Source organism: Centroberyx affinis, unplaced genomic scaffold (genome assembly GCF_046629955.1).
Source record: "Centroberyx affinis isolate AG114_WGS23_722 - 3 ecotype Tasmania unplaced genomic scaffold, CSIRO-AGI_Caff_v1 ptg000332l_1, whole genome shotgun sequence".
Lineage (NCBI taxonomy): Eukaryota > Metazoa > Chordata > Actinopteri > Beryciformes > Berycidae > Centroberyx > Centroberyx affinis.
Window position 1 is genome coordinate 141,549 of NW_027279007.1, and position 21,182 is coordinate 162,730.

General features: G+C 42.8%; 1 protein-coding gene across 1 annotated transcript in view; it reads right to left on the reverse strand.

Moving 5' to 3' along the window:
* Window positions 1-253: 253 nt before the first annotated feature.
* Window positions 254-21,182, reverse strand: part of thsd7ba (thrombospondin, type I, domain containing 7Ba) — a 134,408-nt gene continuing 113,479 nt past the window's right edge. Inside the window, exons 18-28 of the mRNA XM_071515230.1 lie at window positions 19,577-19,721; window positions 18,415-18,530; window positions 16,274-16,391; window positions 14,199-14,344; window positions 10,556-10,727; window positions 7,521-7,694; window positions 3,444-3,539; window positions 2,315-2,397; window positions 1,108-1,300; window positions 665-752; window positions 254-335 (exon numbers count right to left, since the gene is read on the reverse strand). Coding sequence (XP_071371331.1) covers window positions 254-335; window positions 665-752; window positions 1,108-1,300; window positions 2,315-2,397; window positions 3,444-3,539; window positions 7,521-7,694; window positions 10,556-10,727; window positions 14,199-14,344; window positions 16,274-16,391; window positions 18,415-18,530; window positions 19,577-19,721 — 1,413 coding nt within the window. The remainder of the gene's footprint in view (window positions 336-664; window positions 753-1,107; window positions 1,301-2,314; window positions 2,398-3,443; window positions 3,540-7,520; window positions 7,695-10,555; window positions 10,728-14,198; window positions 14,345-16,273; window positions 16,392-18,414; window positions 18,531-19,576; window positions 19,722-21,182) is intronic.

Below are 21,182 nucleotides of genomic sequence, written 5' to 3' on the forward strand. Positions count from 1 at the left end.
CTCGAGGAAACTTTGGCCGCAGCTGAAACTCCGGGCTACATCGCCCGTCAGCAGCAAATCATGTACGAACGTACCGACATTTGTCCACTCTTTAGTCGCAACACTATTGGCACTACAGCAAGCAATCGCCCCGCTCAAACCGTCCGACAGTCAGGTGTGTGTGATGGGCGATGTGCTTTGCTAACAATCTGAACGCAGTTAGGAGTCCGTGCGGAAGAGGCCGAGTGTGTCCTCGTGAGGTATAGGAGCCTGGTTACATGTCCATGTCGCCGTCGTACGCCAGGGTCAAGGGCTTCTGTGGCGGAGAGGACGTCTTTGCGGTTTTGGACGGCTTACTGGAAAAATAAACACATGCAAGAGAGAGAATAGGTGACTGTGAATGCGTCTGACTTTGTCCCACGGGGGGGGAAGTTAAATTTAATTTCAGCCTCGACAAAGAATTCCATTATCTGATAGCGGCAGCAGGCAAAATATTGTCTGAAATATACGTCATCACTTGACAGGGTTATTTTCATGCTAGGAAGACGGTTAGGAATTTGCTCTGCTTCTCACTGTTCACACTGTCCTCTTATACAAAGCCTGTGACCGGCAATGGATTTTTCATTCTTGGAAGGCTGCGGAATGGTGCATGGTGGGGAATCCGTCGAGAAAGTAATATACGTACCAGACCAGGAATGATAACGCAATAATGAAGAGTATTAAGATGAATCCAACAGCAGTCACGCCGTAAACCCACAGCTTTAATCTTCCATCTGTGCAATCAGAAAGCAGAAGCGTTAACACGGAGTATTGGATATATGTCTACATCATTTGTCTGCATATCTCTACAGCTTGCTTTCTTAGAAGCCAGAAGAAGAAAGCAGTATGTTAACTCTCCTTTCAAACACACTACAGAGAAGCAATTACATTTGTTTTTCTGAGTATGTTAAGGTTGTACAGCATATAACGCTGAACCAGGGATTTTTTTCTTCCAAAAAAAAAAACACATAAAAAGGTAGAGCTAGAATGAATTCCATCCCCAGCCTAGTGATCCTGAAGCTACAAAGCCAGGTTCAAAGGCGGGAATGATCTTCAGGCCGAGCTGTGAAGTCGTCTCCACTTCAGTACCTGGGCCGACGGGTCGCAAGGTCCACTCACTGAAGAAGTCCTGCGCCTGGGACGGCCCCGGTTTTAATCTTCCCGAGTTGGTCTTCACGTCGGCTTTCTTGTTGTCCGCCCCCGGGGTTCTCGTGCAGTAGTCCAGGAAGCCGTGCGTGGTCATCACTTCGGTGTAACCCTTCTCACACCCACACACGCCGCTCTGCATGGGAGAGGGGGCAGGACGAACCTCGTTTACAGCCGCCGCGATCGATCGCCGTGATCATTACTTTCCCATAGCCACAAAACACCGCTGACACAAATAGACTGTGATGTATGTGGACTACTCTGCTCTACTCTTTCAAAGACATTCTTCTATTAAAGTGACACATTTGATTTATCCCGACCCTAAAACTTTAAAGTGTGTAGCTTGATGGATAGAGCGTTGCACTAATTTTTCCAGGATTATGGGGCTAATTTGTACTAGGGCTAGAAAGGCTAAAAAAACAGTATGCACTAACGGTGCTGTAACGATTATTTCCATGATCGTTGAATTTATTGAATTTTTTTTTTGATTAAATCAATTAATCATTTAATCTATAAAATGTAAAAACTAATGACAAATGCCCATCACAATTACCAGATCCCTAAGGGATTCTTAAAATTGCTTACTTATTCTAACCAGCAGCCAAAAATCCCCCAAAATATTCCTGTTATAATGATATGAAATGGAGAAAAGTACCAAATTCATAATGTAATGTCAAGCCTGGTGAGTTCAACATTTGTTCAGTTTTTCAGGCTTTTTATCTGTATTCAATTTCAAAATGCTATTAAGTACACTTCAAATGCTGCCTAAATAATAGGTAGTGTAAGCTTCAAAACCTCTTAACCATTATTTTTTCCACTTTAGCTGCAGTTACATGGGGGGTACTCTAAGGGGCAGTAAAAGTTAAAGCTTAAACATGTACTTTGTCATTTTCATTGCGGCCCATGAGCCGTTTCCCACATCCAGGTGTAGTCCCTCACACTGAGCCCGCAAGCATACTGCAGTAGTCTTAATCTGATAATCCTCTAATGGCTGCTTCTTGACAATTGAGAAAAAATAGGATAAATCAAAATCCATTTTAACTCCCCACCTCCTATTTGGGATCAGCAGTAAACAGCAAACAGACATACTGAGAACTAACTGTTTACGGGGAAAGAGCACAATGCCAGCGCCGAGGTATATGGATCTTACCGGTGTGCAGTGGGAGAAGGGCTTGGTGCACGGTGGATGGCAGTGTCTGACCGTGGTCGGCCTGTTCTGCGGGAAACACCCCCCTGGAGAAAGACACAGGTTCTTACCGCTGTTGCTTTACCCATTGATCACCAAATTAATGTAGTGTCACACCTGATTAATGGGCTCAGTTGCCTATCAGGGTCCCTGATCAATCTGTGAACATTTTAATTCCAACATGGAAAATTGTATGTCAAAATATCAAAGAGTAATGCCTCGGGCTCTCGCCTTCTCTGCAGAGAGAGATTATTCCTGCTGAGCCAAAGACACTTCCTTACAGTGATAAGATCACTTTCACCTACTATTTACGGCACATCAAGCTCGCCTAAAGCTTTCATACCCTCTGCACAATTACCTTTGTTCTGTTTCTCTGTGCCTGCTTCACTTCCCACAAATACAAATGCATGATTATATTTATATGGATTGAAAGCCTCCCAGCTTAGACTCTGGCTTATTGATTACTTATGTTTAGAGAGAGCGGAGAAATCAATGGAGGCTGCGCTGAGAACTGGCAGATCAAATAAGGTGTTAAATTCAACTAGAACGCTCCAGCAAAATTATTCTTTGTGTGTGCGTTATTGTGTGTGTGTGTGTGTGTGTGTGTGTTTGTGTCTGTGTTAACATGTGTGCGTTGTGGAGAGAGAGAGAGAGTGGGAAAGAAAGTACATTAACCCTGCAGGCCTTCACGTTCAATTCTGAATTGCTGCTCGTATCCGATTTTTTGGATGACTGTTCATATCTAGTCTAGCATGTAAACCATATCTGATACTAACATGAACTGACAGATTAATAATACCATAAAATGTCACATTCGTTTTTTATGTGTGTGCTTCTCCTGCTTGTTTCCAACACATTTCGGTTGTGGCAAAATTACACTTGTCTCTTTTTGCTGCTCACACTGATTAGAAAACGTTAGATCTGTGTCACATGTGATGGAAAAAATCTGAATTGGGACACTTTCAGCTGCAGTGTGAATGCAGCCACAGAGACACAGAGATTTTCATATTTGTGTGTGTTTGTGTGTGTGTCTGAGAGAGTGTATCTGCATGATCCATGTACAGGGTGTCCAGAAGACACTAGAACTGTCCACCTGTGACATTGACGCCATCTGAGCGCTGACACCACACGGCTCTCTCATTGTCGCTCCATGACCCGGTCCTCCATTGGTAGCTGTGGCATTTTCCCCCTGTAACAACGGCAGAGAGGCAGGCAGTGCTCATTAGCAGTTTGTGTTGGGCATCCAGGCATCACTTCAGGCTCCCCTGAACATTAGCCGCCACCTCTTTCTCAGCCCTGCAACTTCACATTATCAGGAAAGGCATATTCTGGCTGTAGCGAAACTAAAGGAGCACATTTTCCACTGAGCGGTAAAGCGGTGTGCCACGATTACTAGACAAAGGTATTATGGGGGAAATGAGATGGAAGGAATTGGGTGGAAATTTATGAAAGACACCTTTTGTTTCATGAAAGAAGGGCTCTCATCTTCCTGAGGGCAGCTATCGGGGAAGATTGATTTTGAACAGAGCAGAACAGTCATAGGCACTTGAGCCCGTTTTTATGTATTAAAGAAAATCCATCCACTTATATAGTCTTGAACTTTGAATGTTTATGTGGGGTGGACTAAATAACAGAAATGCCACAGGAAAAAGGACTTTGACTTTGAAATAACTAAATCACAATTACAAAAAACAGCTACTCTGGTGAGCCATGCTAATTTGAATGCCAATTAGCAGTCTGTGAGCCTTAAAAGAGCTCTGACAATAACCACTTTTACATGTGAGTTTTCAAAGCAGCGAATTAATGAGGCAACCAAAGAGGCTAAGCAGTTGGTGCTGGAATTTTAGGTACATTTGTCACAAAAACTGCAAAATGATTTGGCAATGGGAACAGTCTGGAAAGTCATGACAACACAGAGGATGCCAAACAGACTAACTGCCTCGGCAAAAAGGGACAGTGGTCTCAAGTCCAAGCTCACCAACAGGGATAGACGGACACTTAACAGGATAGTTGTAAAACACCATGACTTCTTAAAAACAAGGCAACAGCAAACTGTGATCTCATAAAATTTCATGAAATGAGCACTAAATCTGAAACACAGATTATGTGCTGTGGACACAAATTATGTGAAGATCACGTTCCTTCACCACGAATTGGATTCTGTGACAACAGCACAAATTGGACAAGGGTTGGATTAAGGTTTTGGTTAGGCAACTAAAACAACTAGGTTAAGGTTAGGTTTAGGGGAAGGGTTAGTTGGTTTCAGAGGCAAACGAACAAAGACACAACCTGGTGTAAGGAGCACAAAACCTGGAGCCATGGAAAAGGTAATGTGGTCTGTTGAGTCTTTCAGCCTTTTTCTTCCATCCAGACAGGTTTACATTTGGAGAAAGCCAAAGGAAGCCTTCAACCCACAACTGCTAATCATGGTGGTGGATCTGTAATGGTATGGCAGCCACCTACTGTAGCTCCAGTCAGATATAAAAAGCTGAAACCTTCTTCTCTGCCATGGTTGAATGAAGAATTAAGGATTTTAAAGAGACAATGCAGGAAAGCAGAGCGGAAATGGAAAAAGGATAAAAAACAGTGTTTCCCTTGCTTCTCTAAGAGATCTAATGTTCACTTATCAATGTACAATCAAAGAAGCAAGGAACACCTATTTCTCTGAACTGATCGCTAAACAGGGTCATAATCCCAGAATCCTTTTTAAAACCGTAAATTCTGTGATTGGTCCCCCGCCTAGCCAGCCAGTTGAATCTTCCCCAGACAGATGCGAAGAATTTCTTAATTACTTTTGTAACAAAATAGTGGAGATTCGGCAGCACTTTAACACTGAATTCAGAGAGCTTGATGTTGACTCCTGCCCACCTTCAACATTAACCCACTTCAGTGTAATCTCTCTGTTCGCCTGGAACGCACTGTTGCACTTTCAAAATCATCCACCTGCCCTTCAGACTGCATTCCCACTTGGTTTTTAAAAGCTGTATTTCAGATGGTTGATCCAGATATTTTAGCCATTATTAACTGCTCTCTGTCTACTGGTATTTTCCCCTCCTATTTTAAACATGCCACTGTTTACCCTCTTTTAAAGAAGCCATCTCTAGATCCCTCTGTTTTAAGTAATTTTAGAATCATCTCCAAGCTGCCATTTTTATCGAAGATTTTAGAAAAAATTGTCTCCACTCAACTGATTTATTTTATGAACAACAATCAAATCTTTTAAAAATTTCAATCTGAGTTCCGCTCCCTACACAGCACTGAGACTGCTCTGGTCAAGGTCACCAATGACTTACTGCTTGCAGCCGACACAGGCCTGTACTCCATTTTAATTCTCCTTGACCTCAGCTCAGCCTTTGACACAGTGGACCATAATGTTTGTCTGAAGAACTATGTTGGCATCAGTGATGTGGCTCTGGATTGGTTCATCTCCTATCTGTCGAACATTTCCTTCTCTGTAATGCTTGGAGATGCCTCCTCCTCTTGTGCTCCTCTCTTTTGTGGGGTCCCCCAGGGTTCTATTTTGGGTCCCCTCTTATTCACTATATACATGCTACCCCTGGGGCAAATCATGCATTGATTTCCATTGGTACGCGGATGACACCCAATTGTATGTCCTGTTAAAGCCTGGTACCACCGATGTTTCTTGTATTATGTCCTGCCTTGCTGAAATAAAAAATTGGATGTCCAAAAATTTCCTGCAGTTGAATGACTCCAAATCAGAATTGATTATAATTACCTCCTCTGGCCCCAGCACTAACAGCGTTAACAATCTCTCCTCTAGTCTGGGTGCCTTATCTACATAATAATGTTCTAAAAGAGGCTCGCAACCTAGGTGTTATTTTTGACTCAGAGTTGTCTTTTGATGCTCAGGTGACCAAAGTGGTGCAGTCCTGCTTTGCCCAACTGAAACAGCTAACCAAGATCAGGTCTTTCCTTTCCTCTGCAGACTTAGAAAAGGTCATCCATGCTTTTATCTCCTCCAGACTTGACTATTGCAATGCACTTATTCTGTATCAGCAGGCGAAACATCCAAAAGACTGCAGTTGATACAAAACGCTGCTGCCAGGCTTTTAACACGTACTAAGAGAAGCAACCACATTACACCAATCCCTGCTGCCCTTCACTGGTTACCTGTGAGTTTTAGAATTGATTTTAAGATTTTACTGCTTGTTTTTAAAGCCTTGAATGGTCAGGCTCCTGCCTAAATCTGTGATCTGCTAACTCCCTATGAGCCTGATCGCTGCTTGAGATCCTCCAGCAGGGCCCTACTAATGGTTCCAAAATCTCGACTTGTCAGTAAAGGTGACCGGGCCTTTGCTGTTCGGGCCCGTCAGCTGTGGAACTCCCTGCCTGGGGAGGCAGGCAGGCAAACTCAGTATCCTCTTTTAAATCTCTTCTTAAGGCTTATGGTAACTTTTTAAATTATTTATCTTGTTTATATCTTAATTTTTGGATCTTATCTACTTGTATTATCTGTTTTTATTGTAAAGCACCTTGTAACTTGTAAAGGTGCTATATAAATAAAGTTATTATTATTATTATTACTGTGAGTCATTAGGTCTGATGGTTGCTCTACATAGTCGTGTAATGGTCACCCTAGGGTGCAAAAACTGTTCCCTCATGATGTTCCCATATTCCAAGATGATAATGCCTCCATACACACAGCTAAAGAAAGTCAAGAGAGTTGCATGAACAGCAGGATGAAGTCTAACACCCTCCATGGCTCCAGTCAGCAGATCTCAACATCACTGAACCTTCATGGGATTTCCACCTTCTTCATCTCTCAAAGAACTGGAGGCTTTCCTTCTTGAAGAACCGTCCAATATCCACTACACACAGTTCAGGATGCAGGATGACAGCAGGACAAGGAGGACTGAGGCTGTTCTGAAGACAAAGGGTGGCCCTAATCCTTACATACATATTAATAGATTGTTAGGTGTTTCCTTTATTTTTTGTCCACCCCCATATGGAGTCATATGTCTAGTCGACTGTCCATAGCATGTCTTGCACTGTCCCTTTGCGTCGTATGTGAGGCCCTGTTGTCCCTGTAATATTTGTGTCATTATGTACTGTAGGCTATCAAGCTGTTTCTCCATCACTGTCAACAGCAAGTCTTTTATAACAGGCGAGTAAAGCGATGTTATTCTGATCTAAGTGGTTTCTCCAGTACCTTTGCAGGGCTGGGTCTCAAAGGCTTGATGTGGGCAGCTGTCCTGGTTCTCCATGACCTGGATGACCGCCGCTCTGGAGCGGGCTTGGCGACCGGTGGTCTCGAAGCTCCGCCCCTCCAGACAGGTCAGCTGGCATGAGCTCCAGGATGACCACTCTGTCAAATGGCAGTCTCCTGAGGGCAAAGAGAAAAAACAACAAAGATCACCGACGGCCAGAACTTAGTCAATAATACTGTACTTCTCGGACACCTGAGGCTGGTTTATATTCCGCTTGCCTGGACTATTTCAGGGATCATTTTATTGGCTCCCCTGCTAGCTCCTGGAACATTTAAATGAGATCGAAAGCTACTTCGACTCATATCTGCGGCTGATAATGTACCAAATGCACAAACAAATTACTCAGACAGCCCAGTGGGCATTCAAAAGTAATAGACCGACCAGAGTTATAAATTATACAATGCAATCTATAACTCTGAGACCAACTATAAATATAACACCCAACACTGAAATTCGTCTCTTAAGTTTCCGTTTTTCTGATCTGCCACTGAGTTGATAAAAGGTGGCTGATCTATTCTGCAAGTCTATAAACGTATCAACGCTTGCTCCGCTGAAGGTCAAACATCAATATCCTCTGTAATCCTTGACGAGGACATCTTGCAGTGATAATTTCGCCCACTGCCACAGCTCTTCAGCCAGCACATCCCTTTGATTCTCTGCCCTGACCAGCCATTAGTGGCTATCTGTGGACTGACACAGCTCATTATCTTTCATCTTCATAGGAATCCACTCTGTTCGCTTTTCCCTCACGCTGCTGGGGCTGTGGAGGCAGCTGTGGTGTACTACAAACACCCTCGCACATGCACATGCACACGCACGTACATGCACATGCACACACACAGGAGCACAAACACCTACAGCCTTCATACCGACACACACACACACACACACACACACACACACAAGCACATCTGCCACTGCCATCACGTCCTCCTGATCCGGAGCCGAGGCTCACAGCAAAGGCGGCTTGAGTGATGAATCAAGGCTAGGATCAGAGGGGAGATATAGCCGAGCAAAAACAACCTCTGCAAGATGGTGTCCCTTCATGGCGAAAGCTTAAAAGAACAACCCTCTCCCAAAGAGCCGTGACAAAGGAGATCCGAGGGTGTCAAAGTAGTTATTTCATCTGATGATAATGATGTTTGGTTTTTTTTTCTTTTAAAGATGACAGGAATGCAGATATATGCTGCATGTAGCACTCCAAGTAAGTGTGCCTTAAATGACAAAAACATAAGATTCTGAATGTGAAATGCCTGATAAAGTCAAGCGGTGTGGCTCATAGATGATGACTGGTCAGCAGTTCCCTCACTAATGGCAAACGCTGCATTCATTTGTATTTGTATTTGTATTTGTATACTTTATTATCCCCATGGGGAAATTTGTCCTCTGCATTTGACCCATCCTATACACACACTAGGAGCAGTGGGCAGCCGCAGTACAGCGCCCGAGGACCAACTCCAGTTCTTTTGCCAGTGCCTTGGTCAGGGGCACTGACAGGAGTATTAACCCTAACATACATGTTTTTTGATTCATTCACATGTGGCCTAAAAAAAGCCATGCCGAACGGCATCGCGGCGGGTGAGTCAACCGCAACGGCGAGCTGGCTTCCTGTTGCCATGGCGATTTTGAAAAACAGGAGGTTTGACCAGACAATCTCTTTTCTCCCAGATGCCAAAATGGACAGTCAGAAGAAGACAGCTCTTGCTTATTCACTCCAAATCTTCATTGGAAGCGGAGACTAGAAGAGCAGGAGCACAAACCATGTGGGGAAATTCAACTTTTGTTGCATCTATAGGCGGTAGGAGGCAAACTCCGCCAGCACTGTCATACTGAAAACACTGAGCATCTGGTTTGCCATCTACCGCGTAGTGCCACAATGTGAATGCAGAAAAAAGTTATTTTTATCCAAATAGACGCCGTTTCAAGAGAATCTATAAAAAAAAAAATAGAACCAACCCAATTTTGCGTGGTTTAATATAAACTAGACTGAAGCAGATAAAATGAGCTAAAATTGTTTGAAGTGTCTGGCTGTGTTTTTATTCCAAAACTAGCTAGAAATTTCAGCACCTGACCATCGTTGAGTCATTGGCATTGATCAACAACCATATCAACCCCCTGCATATACAGTATATATATTATGGTCATGTGGTGCAGTTTGTAAAAGCAAAACCTTCCTTAGTGACCCTTTAACTATTTCAGTTTGATGGAAATTTGTCATGTAGATCCTGAGAAAACTAAAACATTTGAAATGCACTGACACTGTGAGCCCAAACTGCATACATTTAAATACATTCATTCCATTCATTCATTTCAGCTCTATTTGAGTCCATTTCATAAATGATGGTTAGCCTGATATTCAGACTGAATGGTCCAATCATTACCACTCCATTATTCAGCCTGAGAATGCCTCCTTGTTAGCTGTTTTCTGTGTGAGTGTGTGTGTGTGTGTGTGTGTGTGTGTGTGTGTGGGGGGGGGGGGGGTTAGGGTTATTTTCCCCTGACCAATCACTAGTGATTGACGTATCCGGCCGCTCTGATGTTAATTCAGTCGACACTGATACTGCAGCCAGTTAGCCTCTACATCCATGGTTAGCCAGCCATTTACCAACTTTATCGAAATAGCGTCTTTGCAAAGACAATATGTTGGTTAAGGGGGTGATTTCAACAAATCGATTAAGGAAAAACCGTTGCACGAATGGTTCAAAATTTAGTCCCAACTGCAAAGGCGCTGATTGGTTCGATTGTTTCTCAGAGCGGGAACAAGCCGTTGACTAGAGCAACACCAGACTCTCTGAATCGCTCAACAAAATCTGAAAAGTAGGCGGGACGAGATTCAGAAGTCTGGAACCAGGCTAAAATGATGGTACTTCGTTTAAGCCAATTTCATCAACGATAAAACTTCTAAATCATCTAAATTAGAATTCCTTCATCTGCCAATCCGATCGAACCGCAAATGTATATTTATATTTTTCTGTACCTGGGCAGGGGACGAAGCAGGGCAGCTCCAGCTCCTGTTGGCTCTGCTGCTGCTGTTTGTCTCCGCACAGCTCCTCCTGCACCGGCTGAGCAGAGGGCGAGTCAGGCCATTCTCCCCGATGGACCACACATGACAGGTTCCTTCTCCGGTGCCCTTCACCACACTCTGCACCCTGCACACACACACACACACACACAGAACTGTTGTGAGATGCCAAAAGGATTAAACACAGCCTCAATGATCATAATTTAGTTTTACTGTAAGAGGGAACTTATAACAGAAGCATTTATTTGACTTGAAGGAATTGCCGTTGTTTTGAATGTTTTGGGAGAGAATACAGAGGCACAGACTATATCAAAATCAAAATTTCACTTCATCAATAAATATGTAGGGGTGTTTAAAGGCTGAAGGTGGGTGTAAAAATGTAATGCAGTTGGCTGAACTGTACATCTACAGTGATGGATATTGTACATTCACTGTTAGCCCTCATCTTCAAGGGAATAGCCTTCGGGCTTACACAGTTCTATACGCCATTAAAGTTCATCAACAGAAAAAAAAAACACTTAAATATGACATTCACAATTAATAAGTCCAAACTGCACAACAACAGAGAAGCCTTTGTTAATCCAGTCGTATGGGGAGATAGTCTCTGGGGATTTACAGAGGACTGAAAGACGTTCAATTAAAACCCTATTCAGCTGAGACACAGAATAAAGGGGGAGATGAGATGAACATCAGAGAGCAGCCTCTGGTGTTGCTTCAGTGACGCTAGCGTGTGCCACCGAAATGCTGTTTCATTAACAGTTACAGCATGTTTCAGCAGTAACCTCCGATAGAGGGATCCTTCATTTACAGCCTTTGGAATCAGAGTTCGCTGAAGTCGCTCGATTCCTTTTTATATTTTACTATCGGTTCATTTTTAAATTGGGGGAAAGTCTCTGAATATAAAGATGAATATGAAAAATGGGCAAGAAATACTTCAATAAAGAAAAAAGAGGAATATGAGAATCAAGTAAAGGTGGTCGTATAGTGTAGTGATAACCTCAACATAAAAAAGAAATTGATGAGGACCCAGAGACTAAAATCATCCTTGGGACTGTCGGCTCTGCTGCTCCATGCTAACACTTTAGCATACACTATGATGAGTGATAGCAGGCTCCATGCTAACACTTTAGCATACACTATGATGAATGATAGCAGGCTCCATGCTAACACTTTAGCATACACTATGATGAGTGATAGTAGGCTCCATGCTAACACTTTAGCATACACTATGATGAGTGATAGCAGGCTCCATGCTAACACTTTAGCATACACTATGATGAATGATAGTAGGCTCTATGCTAACACTTTAGCATACACTATGATGAGTGATAGCAGGCTCCATGCTAACACTTTAACATACACTATGATGAGTGATAGCAGGCTCCATGCTAACACTTTAGCATACACTATGATGAGTGATAGCAGGCTCCATGCTGACACTTTAACATACACTATGTGACAGTAGGCTACAAGGATTATCTCAAAAGTGAGAAAATGAGAAGTTCTGGCAGCTCCAACATTGAAGCCACACTGATGAATTCACATGGCATCGCCGTCGACCAGCAGCAAATAAGTTAGGTTGTGCTTTGTTCAACTCATCAAGCTTGTTTACGCTACATAGTGTCACTCTTTTTTTTACTGATTTCTCTTCTGAAATGTAGTCTTTTGAGCCTACTTTTATGTAACTGTTTACGTTTATCCCAGCACACGAGTGTTTAAGGAAATGTCACTTTGAAATAAATTTGGCCTTTACAGCGAACATGAATATCATTGGCTCAGTATGTACCGCTGGGCTCAGTATTTTGCCAGGACAGAAACTCCTTTTCTCCTTCACCATGACCATTCAGTTACTATCGATCTAGTCTCTGGCTACCTGGCTGTGCTGCCTCTTTCCCCCAAATGTGACTGGTTGTTGTGCTGCAAGTATTGCGCTCATTTATATTTTATTGACTTGAGCAGCCTCGTGAGCTCAGTTCGCATCTCAAGCTATCCCAACATGCAGCGGAACATGGCAAGGATGCTCACTTGTTGACTTTGTAGGAATAAGAAGGAGGTTGCTACACTTAGCTAGCTAGCAAAACAAAACTGATGTGATGCTGGCCTGAGCTATGTCTGGCTTTTAATTTAAAACTATTGCCTTGGTTAATCCCTAGTTACTTTGCTAATACTTGGATTACTACAATAACAATATATTACTCATGAATGATAGAGAGGAAGGCTCTGCTTGGTCCTGACTTCGTCTTAAGGGAATTTTTTTTTTCCATTTTCTTTGGTGTTTGTGGTTTTGTCATTGATGTGTTTGATATATAGCTATAGAAACATATTTCTCTCTCCCATGTAATTGATCAAGCGCTGTCAGGTAAGTTTGATAAATCAAACTTTTACCATAGCCTGTTGGTAAACAAGCTATTACATCCCTGTTGTTCAGCAGACTCTGCAAGCTGAGAAGCGATAAAGGCTTCATGGACGCTTTTACAGCTTTTTCCGTCTTGATTCAAAAATGTCATCCATTTTTATCTTGCTTTGTCCCTGTAAGAACTCTAGCAGCTGCATTTTGAATAAGCTGAACCTTTTTGATGGTCTTCTTGGGGAGCTCTGTCAAAGAACCATTGCAGTAGTCTGCTAGAAATAAAAGCGTGAATGAGTTTCTCCAGGTCAGCTTTTGACATGAAGTCCCTGAGTTTGGCTGTATTTGTAAGATGATAAAAAGCTGATCTTGTTACAACTTTTATGTGGCTATTTAGACTAAGATCAGAGTCAACTATAACGCCGGTCTAATTTAATATTTGGGAAGTTTAATTTAGCTTATTTGTTAAAAATATAACATGTGTACAGATGAAGACATCCATTTTGGTTGGTTATTACATAATGCACTGTAACTCCTGCATTTTGTAATAACCACTGCAATATGTAATAATTTATTACAAAATGCAGGGAAATGTATTACATATTGCGTTATTACATAAGCTGTGTATTACAAAATGCGGCAGATTATTACAAAATGCGGGTGTTATTACATAATGAAGTGAAAATGTATTACATAATGCAGTGTTATTACATAATGCAGTGTTACATGCTTATTTACAATATTGCTACAATATAGCTACATATACTGAGTGTGTAAGCTGAAGTGCAGGCAGACCCCTTGGCTAAGTATATAATACCTCTACATAACATTATTAATCCCCTACCATTTCATATACGTGTGTGGTGTATCGTATACAGTAGGTAACCATGTTATAACAATAACTCACTTTTAACTGCATCATTTTGTTCTACTGTGCACACAGGAAAGGCTTATCTACCATGGCTGCTGTCGAACTTATGCAGGATAGATACATGACAGGTGTGTGATGGTGGATTTACTGTGCATATGCCACTTCATCCAATCTTCCTTACAGTATCATGAATGCCTACATTTTTCACATGGATGACCTCAGTGGGAATAGAACTGCTCTCCCTGAAAGTGCTAGTGGCATTCTCAACTCACTGAGCTGCAGCTTCATGGCTCCCATTATGCAGGATAGATAGAATAAACCTCAACCATACCATACCACTATATACCACCTTTGGGTAAGTCATCATTAGTAGATCATACCTCTACAGTGCACGGGGACCAGTTGCTCAGCAGCCAGGTGTAGCAAGGCCTTATGGGACAGGGCTTGGTCTGGGCGAGCTGGGTGGGACAGGGCCGGCCCTCCTCGTGGGCCTCCTGCAGGATCCTCCGGGAGCGCAAACTCTGACCTGCAGCACACCAGGAATACAAAAGAATACATTTGCGAGGTGCAATCTTAGTGCGCAGATGTCAGGTTGGCCTAACTGTTAGTGTACAAGCTGAATGCTGTTTTCATCACTGCAGGTATATTCCAATTAAACGGCTTCCCTTCTGTTATCTGTTGTTTGATTGGGCCAATAATGGAGGGTTATAGGCCACAAAGTTTGATGGTTTTATGTGAATCTGTTGGTACATTATATGCCTTTTAGTGAGAAGCCACGTCCACCACCACTCCCCCCTTTGGCCAATTGGTGTGACGAGTTCATCAGTTCTTCCTTGCCCCATGACCAATCTTTCCACAAAGTTTGTGCAAATCCATTCATAACTTTTTGAGATATCCTGCTAACAGACAAACAAGCAGACAAACAGACGGGGGCGAAAACATAACCCCCGTCCAACTCTGTTGGCGGAGGTAAAGAATAAAAACTGAGATGATTCAGTACTGGATAATTAGGTGTTACGACACTGCGCTGCACTACATGAGAGAGTCAAGAAATAAGCGCATGAATGCATAAACATGAGGCATCTTGGGATACCAGTTAACAAAAGGAGGCAGCCTCCTGTCTTTACCCGCTTAAATATTTTGCTCATGAAAAAGAGAAATTAGCGCAACAGGCCGATACATCTCTGTGTCACCGCGCCACTTCATGCCCACGTCTAACCGATTCCTACGCAAGTGCCTTGTTCAAGTGTGCCATTAATAATGGGAGGCAGGGAAAATGCAACAGTAAAAATGAGTGGGAGCATAGCGGGTTCACAATTTTATAGAATAGCTCGGTGTTAGGGGTCCAGTGGAGGCCCAGTGAAGACTTGTCCTCCATCAGTCAGCCAGCCCGCCAGCCAGCCAGCCAGGAAGGACAGAAGCTACGTCCCCATATTGCCGGGGGAGACGCCAGGCCCTGGGCGGTCACAGACAGACACGGCAGAAGGACATGCCGCCCTGCCATCTCGAAAAAAAAATCAAACCCAAAGCATTAACGCTCCTGTGGCAGCCTGACAAAACAACATCTTAGTGCCGTCTGACACAGATACGACAGAAATCCCTCAACAAGGCTGACAGATGTGTTTCAGAATGTGCGAGTATGAACTGAGAGAGCGAGTGGCAGAAAGAGAGACGGGAAGACGGCGATGGAGAGAGAGAGAGAGAGAGAGAGAGAGAGAGAGAGAGAGAGAGAGCTGGAGTCCCCGGTGAACAGCTTGTGTATGGATGAGCTTCTTGGAGTGAGTGGCAAACTGCACAGAGGAGATAGGCAAGCCAACGACAAATTAAAATTAATGAACTTGAGAAGATACTGTTGAGTCTCTCTAATTAACAGAATAACAAACCCATCTCTCCAGGAGACTGGCTTTGGGAGGCCTAAGAAACAATGTATGCATCCAGGTTAAATCATTAACTATTGTATATTGCATGAGGTTATAACACTGCTATCCCAAAGTGATGCCAAGCCACAAGTTGGAAATTACTAATTGCATTCTTGAAACCATGCCGAGGTAGGGTAAATATTTTATTTAGGAACGCTGAATCATTTATGATATCTATAAAGGTGAGGTTTGTGAAGTTTAGTTTAAATTAGCCTGCTATTTTTAAAATGTGACCTCATAAGGGAAGGTTGTCCTTCATAATTAAACAAAACCCCAGTTCTATACAGAATTATAATGAAGTGGGAAAATTACTGTATACATTATTGAGGAAAACACAGCACAGTTCCCCCGTATAATAAGGCGTCGTATTATACGCGCTCATAAATATTTTAATGCATTTAAATGTATTCCTCCACAGTTCAACATCTTTATGCATGTCTGACTCGTCGGAAATAATGAACCGCCGCGCATGCGGTCGGTCACGCGTCTGCGCAACAGGTGGGTGTTCCTATTGGTCAGCGGTATGTTTGCATTACCTTGGTTACCGCAGGTGTGCGAGCATTCCGCCCAAGGCGACCAATCGGAGAGCAGGCAGCTGACGGGACAGTCGACCACGCAGCTTCCAGAGAGTCTCCACTTGTTGATCAGACCAAACTGCAGAAAACAAGAGCAGAACCAGCCAATTAATTCCAATAAGCAGAAAGAGGGAGAGCCTACATTTGCATATTTTAGCGAAGAGATGGCAACATAAGTCATTTCAAGGCAGGGGTCCATCTGAGGACACAGTTCTCATGAGAGCGAAACGATGTCACTGTTAATTGCACTTTAAAACAGCATCTGTCTACAGGTTCTACCTTCTTTGAATGAAGCTTTCGCATGAGATTGCACCTGTCAAAACTTCTCATGAGAGTGAATCACGCTGTTTGTGTGTTTGTGTGTCGGCTACATTAGCTAACAGAGAGGAGACAAATTCCCAGTCATACGTTCCCCAGAAAGCAACTTCAGGGGGTTGTTAAAGAAGACTGATATCCAATTCGAAAAACTTCTTCGAGATCACCATCCATCCCTACATGCAAGTCAAGGTAATAAAAGAAACTAAGCTGAAACATGTTTGGCTTGGTGGCAAGTAATGCTGGTAGGGGGATTAAATACAAAATCGTGAATTACAAATCAACAAAGTCGACTTCAGAAGGCTTTCTATGTAATATAAGCCAGCGTCAACAAAGCAGTGGGAGCACTGCAGTGTCCATCAATTACTTCCCGTTTTAAAAAGCTCAACAAAACAGCATGTACAGTAATCTAGTCCAAACAAAGTTAAAGTCTATTCTCATCAGTGTGTCTTCCAATTGTTGCCAGACGGTGAGTTGTGAGAAGTCATTTGCTGCGATCATTTACTCCCTGCTCATTCCCCTCTATATTGATCAATTGGTATAAGTGCAAGTGTAAGGAATAAGTACAGGCGAAGTGTAAAAAGACTAATCTATTACACTAAATCCAATCCATTATTTCTTGTTTTCTAAAGGCAGTTACTGTATTATCATTTGTTTCAAAGGGCAGCTACTGTGAATACTAAAAGGCAACTACATACTTTTTTTTCCAACCATATTCAAATGTGTTTTCAATATGTATGTTGTGTCCAGTGAGTGCTTTGTATATCAGTGTGTACCGACATGAGTCACATTGGTACACCCTGATTTACAAAGCACTCACTGGACACACCCTGGCCTATCTATCCACTGTGCATATCCACATCTGCTTACAACCTCAGATCTAACTCTCTAATCTCTCTTGCTGTCCCAAAAACCAACAACTGCTTTGGTAGCAAAGCCTTCCACTCTGCTGCTGCATCAGCCTGGAATGGACTTAATAAATCACTACTGCTATTGAAGTCTTTTTTAACACACCCCTGCCCCCCATGTCCTAACCCTGCACTGTCTTGTCTGGCCTGTATGTTAAGTCTGGGCTGTATGTGAAGTCCTTTTACTACTTGAAACAGGGTTCTCCGCGCATCTTCCAGCAAAATGCGGCTGAATCAGGTGCTTCTCAGCTTGAGGACGGCAAACTTCCAGAAAACAAAAGGGACTGGAGCACACTGATAGATTCCCAGCCTTTAATTGTGTAAACAGACTAACGTTTCAACACTACTGTGTCTTCATCAGAGTCAAAGTGCCTTTTACTACTATTTGCTATGTCTGTGCCTGTCTTTACTAATGTTTTAACTCTGTATATATGTGTTATATCTGTATTGCTGCTATTTTGTGTGTGCCTCTGTGTCTTTTTGGCAGGTCGTTATTGTAAAAGAGAATGTGTTCTCAATAACTTACCTGGTAAAATAAAGGAAATAAATAAATAAATAAAGTAAACGTATGAGTACATGTTTTCTCTGCAGCTACAAAAGAACTATGAAAGAATACAATACAACCTTTTCATTATATAATGCGCAGTTGATTTTCCCTGTCTTTTCTGTAAAATAAAATAAAGTACCGCATAATAATTTTAAAACCGTGGAACTGTTGCATAATATATCTGTGGGGGGTTGCTGATAGAAGTCATTACGTAATGCCCCTTTAAGTTTCATGTCCCCTATTGAAAGAGTCATATTATCTGAAAGTCAGGCAGATCACCTCCCATGTCTCCAGCTGTTAGTTAACTAAAGGACTGACTTTACGGTGGTTACCTGCTTGCACATCTTCTGCTCCACAACCTTGCCGTCACTGCGAACGCAGTCCAGCAGGCGTGACTGTGACCCTTGACCGCAGATGGCGTTTTCACTCAGCTGGCACGTACTCCACTCTGCAATACATACACACTTTAAATGTAATACACTCCAATATAGAGCTGTTCGATCATTTCTGGGAGTTCACGAGCTTACACACCGAATCTGGCTGTTTGTGGTGATGTGGGGTGGGAACCAAGTGGGGTGAGACGAAAATGTGCAATGATTCGGACAGTAAATTTACTCGAAGGTAGGCTCATTAGAAAAATAGTGAGCGGGAAGTCTTCAATAATTATCTACGGGCCAGTGAAGTAAAGTTTTTTCTTTTTTTTTCACATTAGGTTAAGGTGTAACTTGCAGGAAATGAAAGATACAGTATTCCTTATGTAGAAAGAAAAGTGGTCCAATGATACTGTATCTGGTTTAACCGAAATTAAGGACATACTGTCAAATCAAGAACACTCATACTACATAGAACCTTTAGTTATGTTAAACTTACCTAGAAGTCACAAATCTCTTTGTGCACAGTTAAGGTCTGGTACATTACCACTAGCCATTGAAATGGCTAGTGGTAATGGCTGGTAGATATAGTAATACTTCTCAAGATGAAATTTGTGATTTGGGAGAAACTGAGAATGAGATTAATTTTATGTTCTATTATTTCTCTATTTAAGAAAAGCAATATTTCTTTTGGCTGGATGATTATGAAAAACTTGAACTATGTTTTAGAAAGGCTAGTTTCCATATTGCTCGCTTCATTTGTAAAGCATGGGGAAAAAGGTAGGATATTCTGTTTGTGTGATATCTGAGTTTGCTGAATCTTTTCTTTTTTTTATGATTTACACTCATGTAACTAATTAGGTGGTGTCATGTAAGTCCATGTGGGCTGGGCACCTTGTGTATACTGTATGGCACTTATAAATAATAAACTAATCAATCAATCAAACTAATCAATCAATGATGACTTATGACTTATGTATTTACCAATACACAGGTCCTGATCTAACGGAGGACAGATCTACTGGAGGGTAAAACCACCTAGACTCAATTTACCCAACTTTTTATGTGGGGAATTCAACCAGAGTCTTCTACGCTTGGCCACTGGGAGCTCAGACCCGCCTACCTGAGACTGTGTACTGGTAGGTGAAGCAGGTGCTGTTGAGGACGCAGGGCTCCGACTGGACCAGCTCTGGACAGGCCGAGTCCTCCGAGGCCGGGAGGCGGACCACATGTCTGGTCCTGTTCCGCGCCGTGGCCTGGTCACATGGCTGCACAACAACAACAACACATTTGAATCCACATAACTGCAGTTTTCTTATTCAGTGTTTCAGCTCAGGTCAGTACCGCATGAAGTCCACCAAGGGAAATCCAGTGTGCGCACATACACCAGACAGTATGGTAGAAGTCCAACAAGAATCAACCAACTGGAGGCTGGTGGCTGTACATCCACATACCTGGAAGTGGTTTGGTGATTTTCTAGCTGTAGTGGCTAAGATCAATGCATGAATTAAATATTTTGTCGTGCTACCTCAGTGCTTAGGTGGCGTTTTTAAAGTCGGTGTAGTTTCACTCACTCCAATCGTGCACATACCCCCCCCCCGTCCTCCCTAGCATCTAGAAAGCACTGGCGCACTTGTCTGAATGCCTCATTTAATGTGATGCCATAAATATTGCACTTTCCAGGCTGAATCCATACGAACGACCCGACAAAGTGCGAAAACGTGGAATTTTCTATGATACCGTGGGGCAATGACAAGGTGCAGTGGAAGGCAGATGAAAGCCCGTGCGACCATAACTGAGAGCAAATTACGACAACTGTAAGAACACAGCTTTTGCCGAATTTACCAAGGGACAGAGCGGTGGCGTGATGAGAGAGCAGTGCACAAATCCCTCAAGTCATGTGACAGCGTAATGGAAATACTGAATCTATGAACAGAGGAGCGAGAGGATCTGTGACAATGTGGAATTGTGGGCCGGCCTGGTCTCTGGGGGCGGGGGGGGGGAAGCAGGAGCCATACTGATAAGGCTGTTTGCGTTTGTCCCTCTCCCTCTAATCTACACCTCCATCACCGTCACTTTCTAATGAGATGAGTGGCCTTTGAATGAGGCTCATGGATCAAGTGATCAAGAGAGTGATTGTAACGCTAACGTTCGCGCACTCAAACCGCCGCACAGCCGCCCACATGCATTCCAAAGCGGCCGCATACAAAAATGCCTAGAAACACACACACACACACACACACACACACACGTGAAAACACCGCCAAGCATGATTACACACTTGCATTATGCGCACACATGTCGCATACTCCCTTTCTCTCTCTCTCTCTCTCTCTCTCTCTCTCTCTCACACACACACACACGCAGAGCAGTTTAGCCCTATTGAGATTCCTTGCCTGGGTTGTTCATTATATATAACAGGAACTAATTATGCACTCCTGATCTGTGAAAAGATAATAGTTTGTTTCTATGCAGGCTGTCAGGAAAACTGCCAAATGCTAGAAATAGAACCAAAACAGCTTGTAACTAAGTGCGTAAAATGGGGAGTGAGCAAAAACAAATCTGAACAAGCAGGAAATTATAATTGAATAATAATAATAATACAGTGGTACTTCAGCTCAACACCTACAAGCAGCGTACAGCAGCGCACTTAACGGTTGCGGTTGCAAGCAGATTGGAGTTTAAAGCCACTGTAAAAAGGTTTCCTACGTTGGCATTTTGTTTGGATT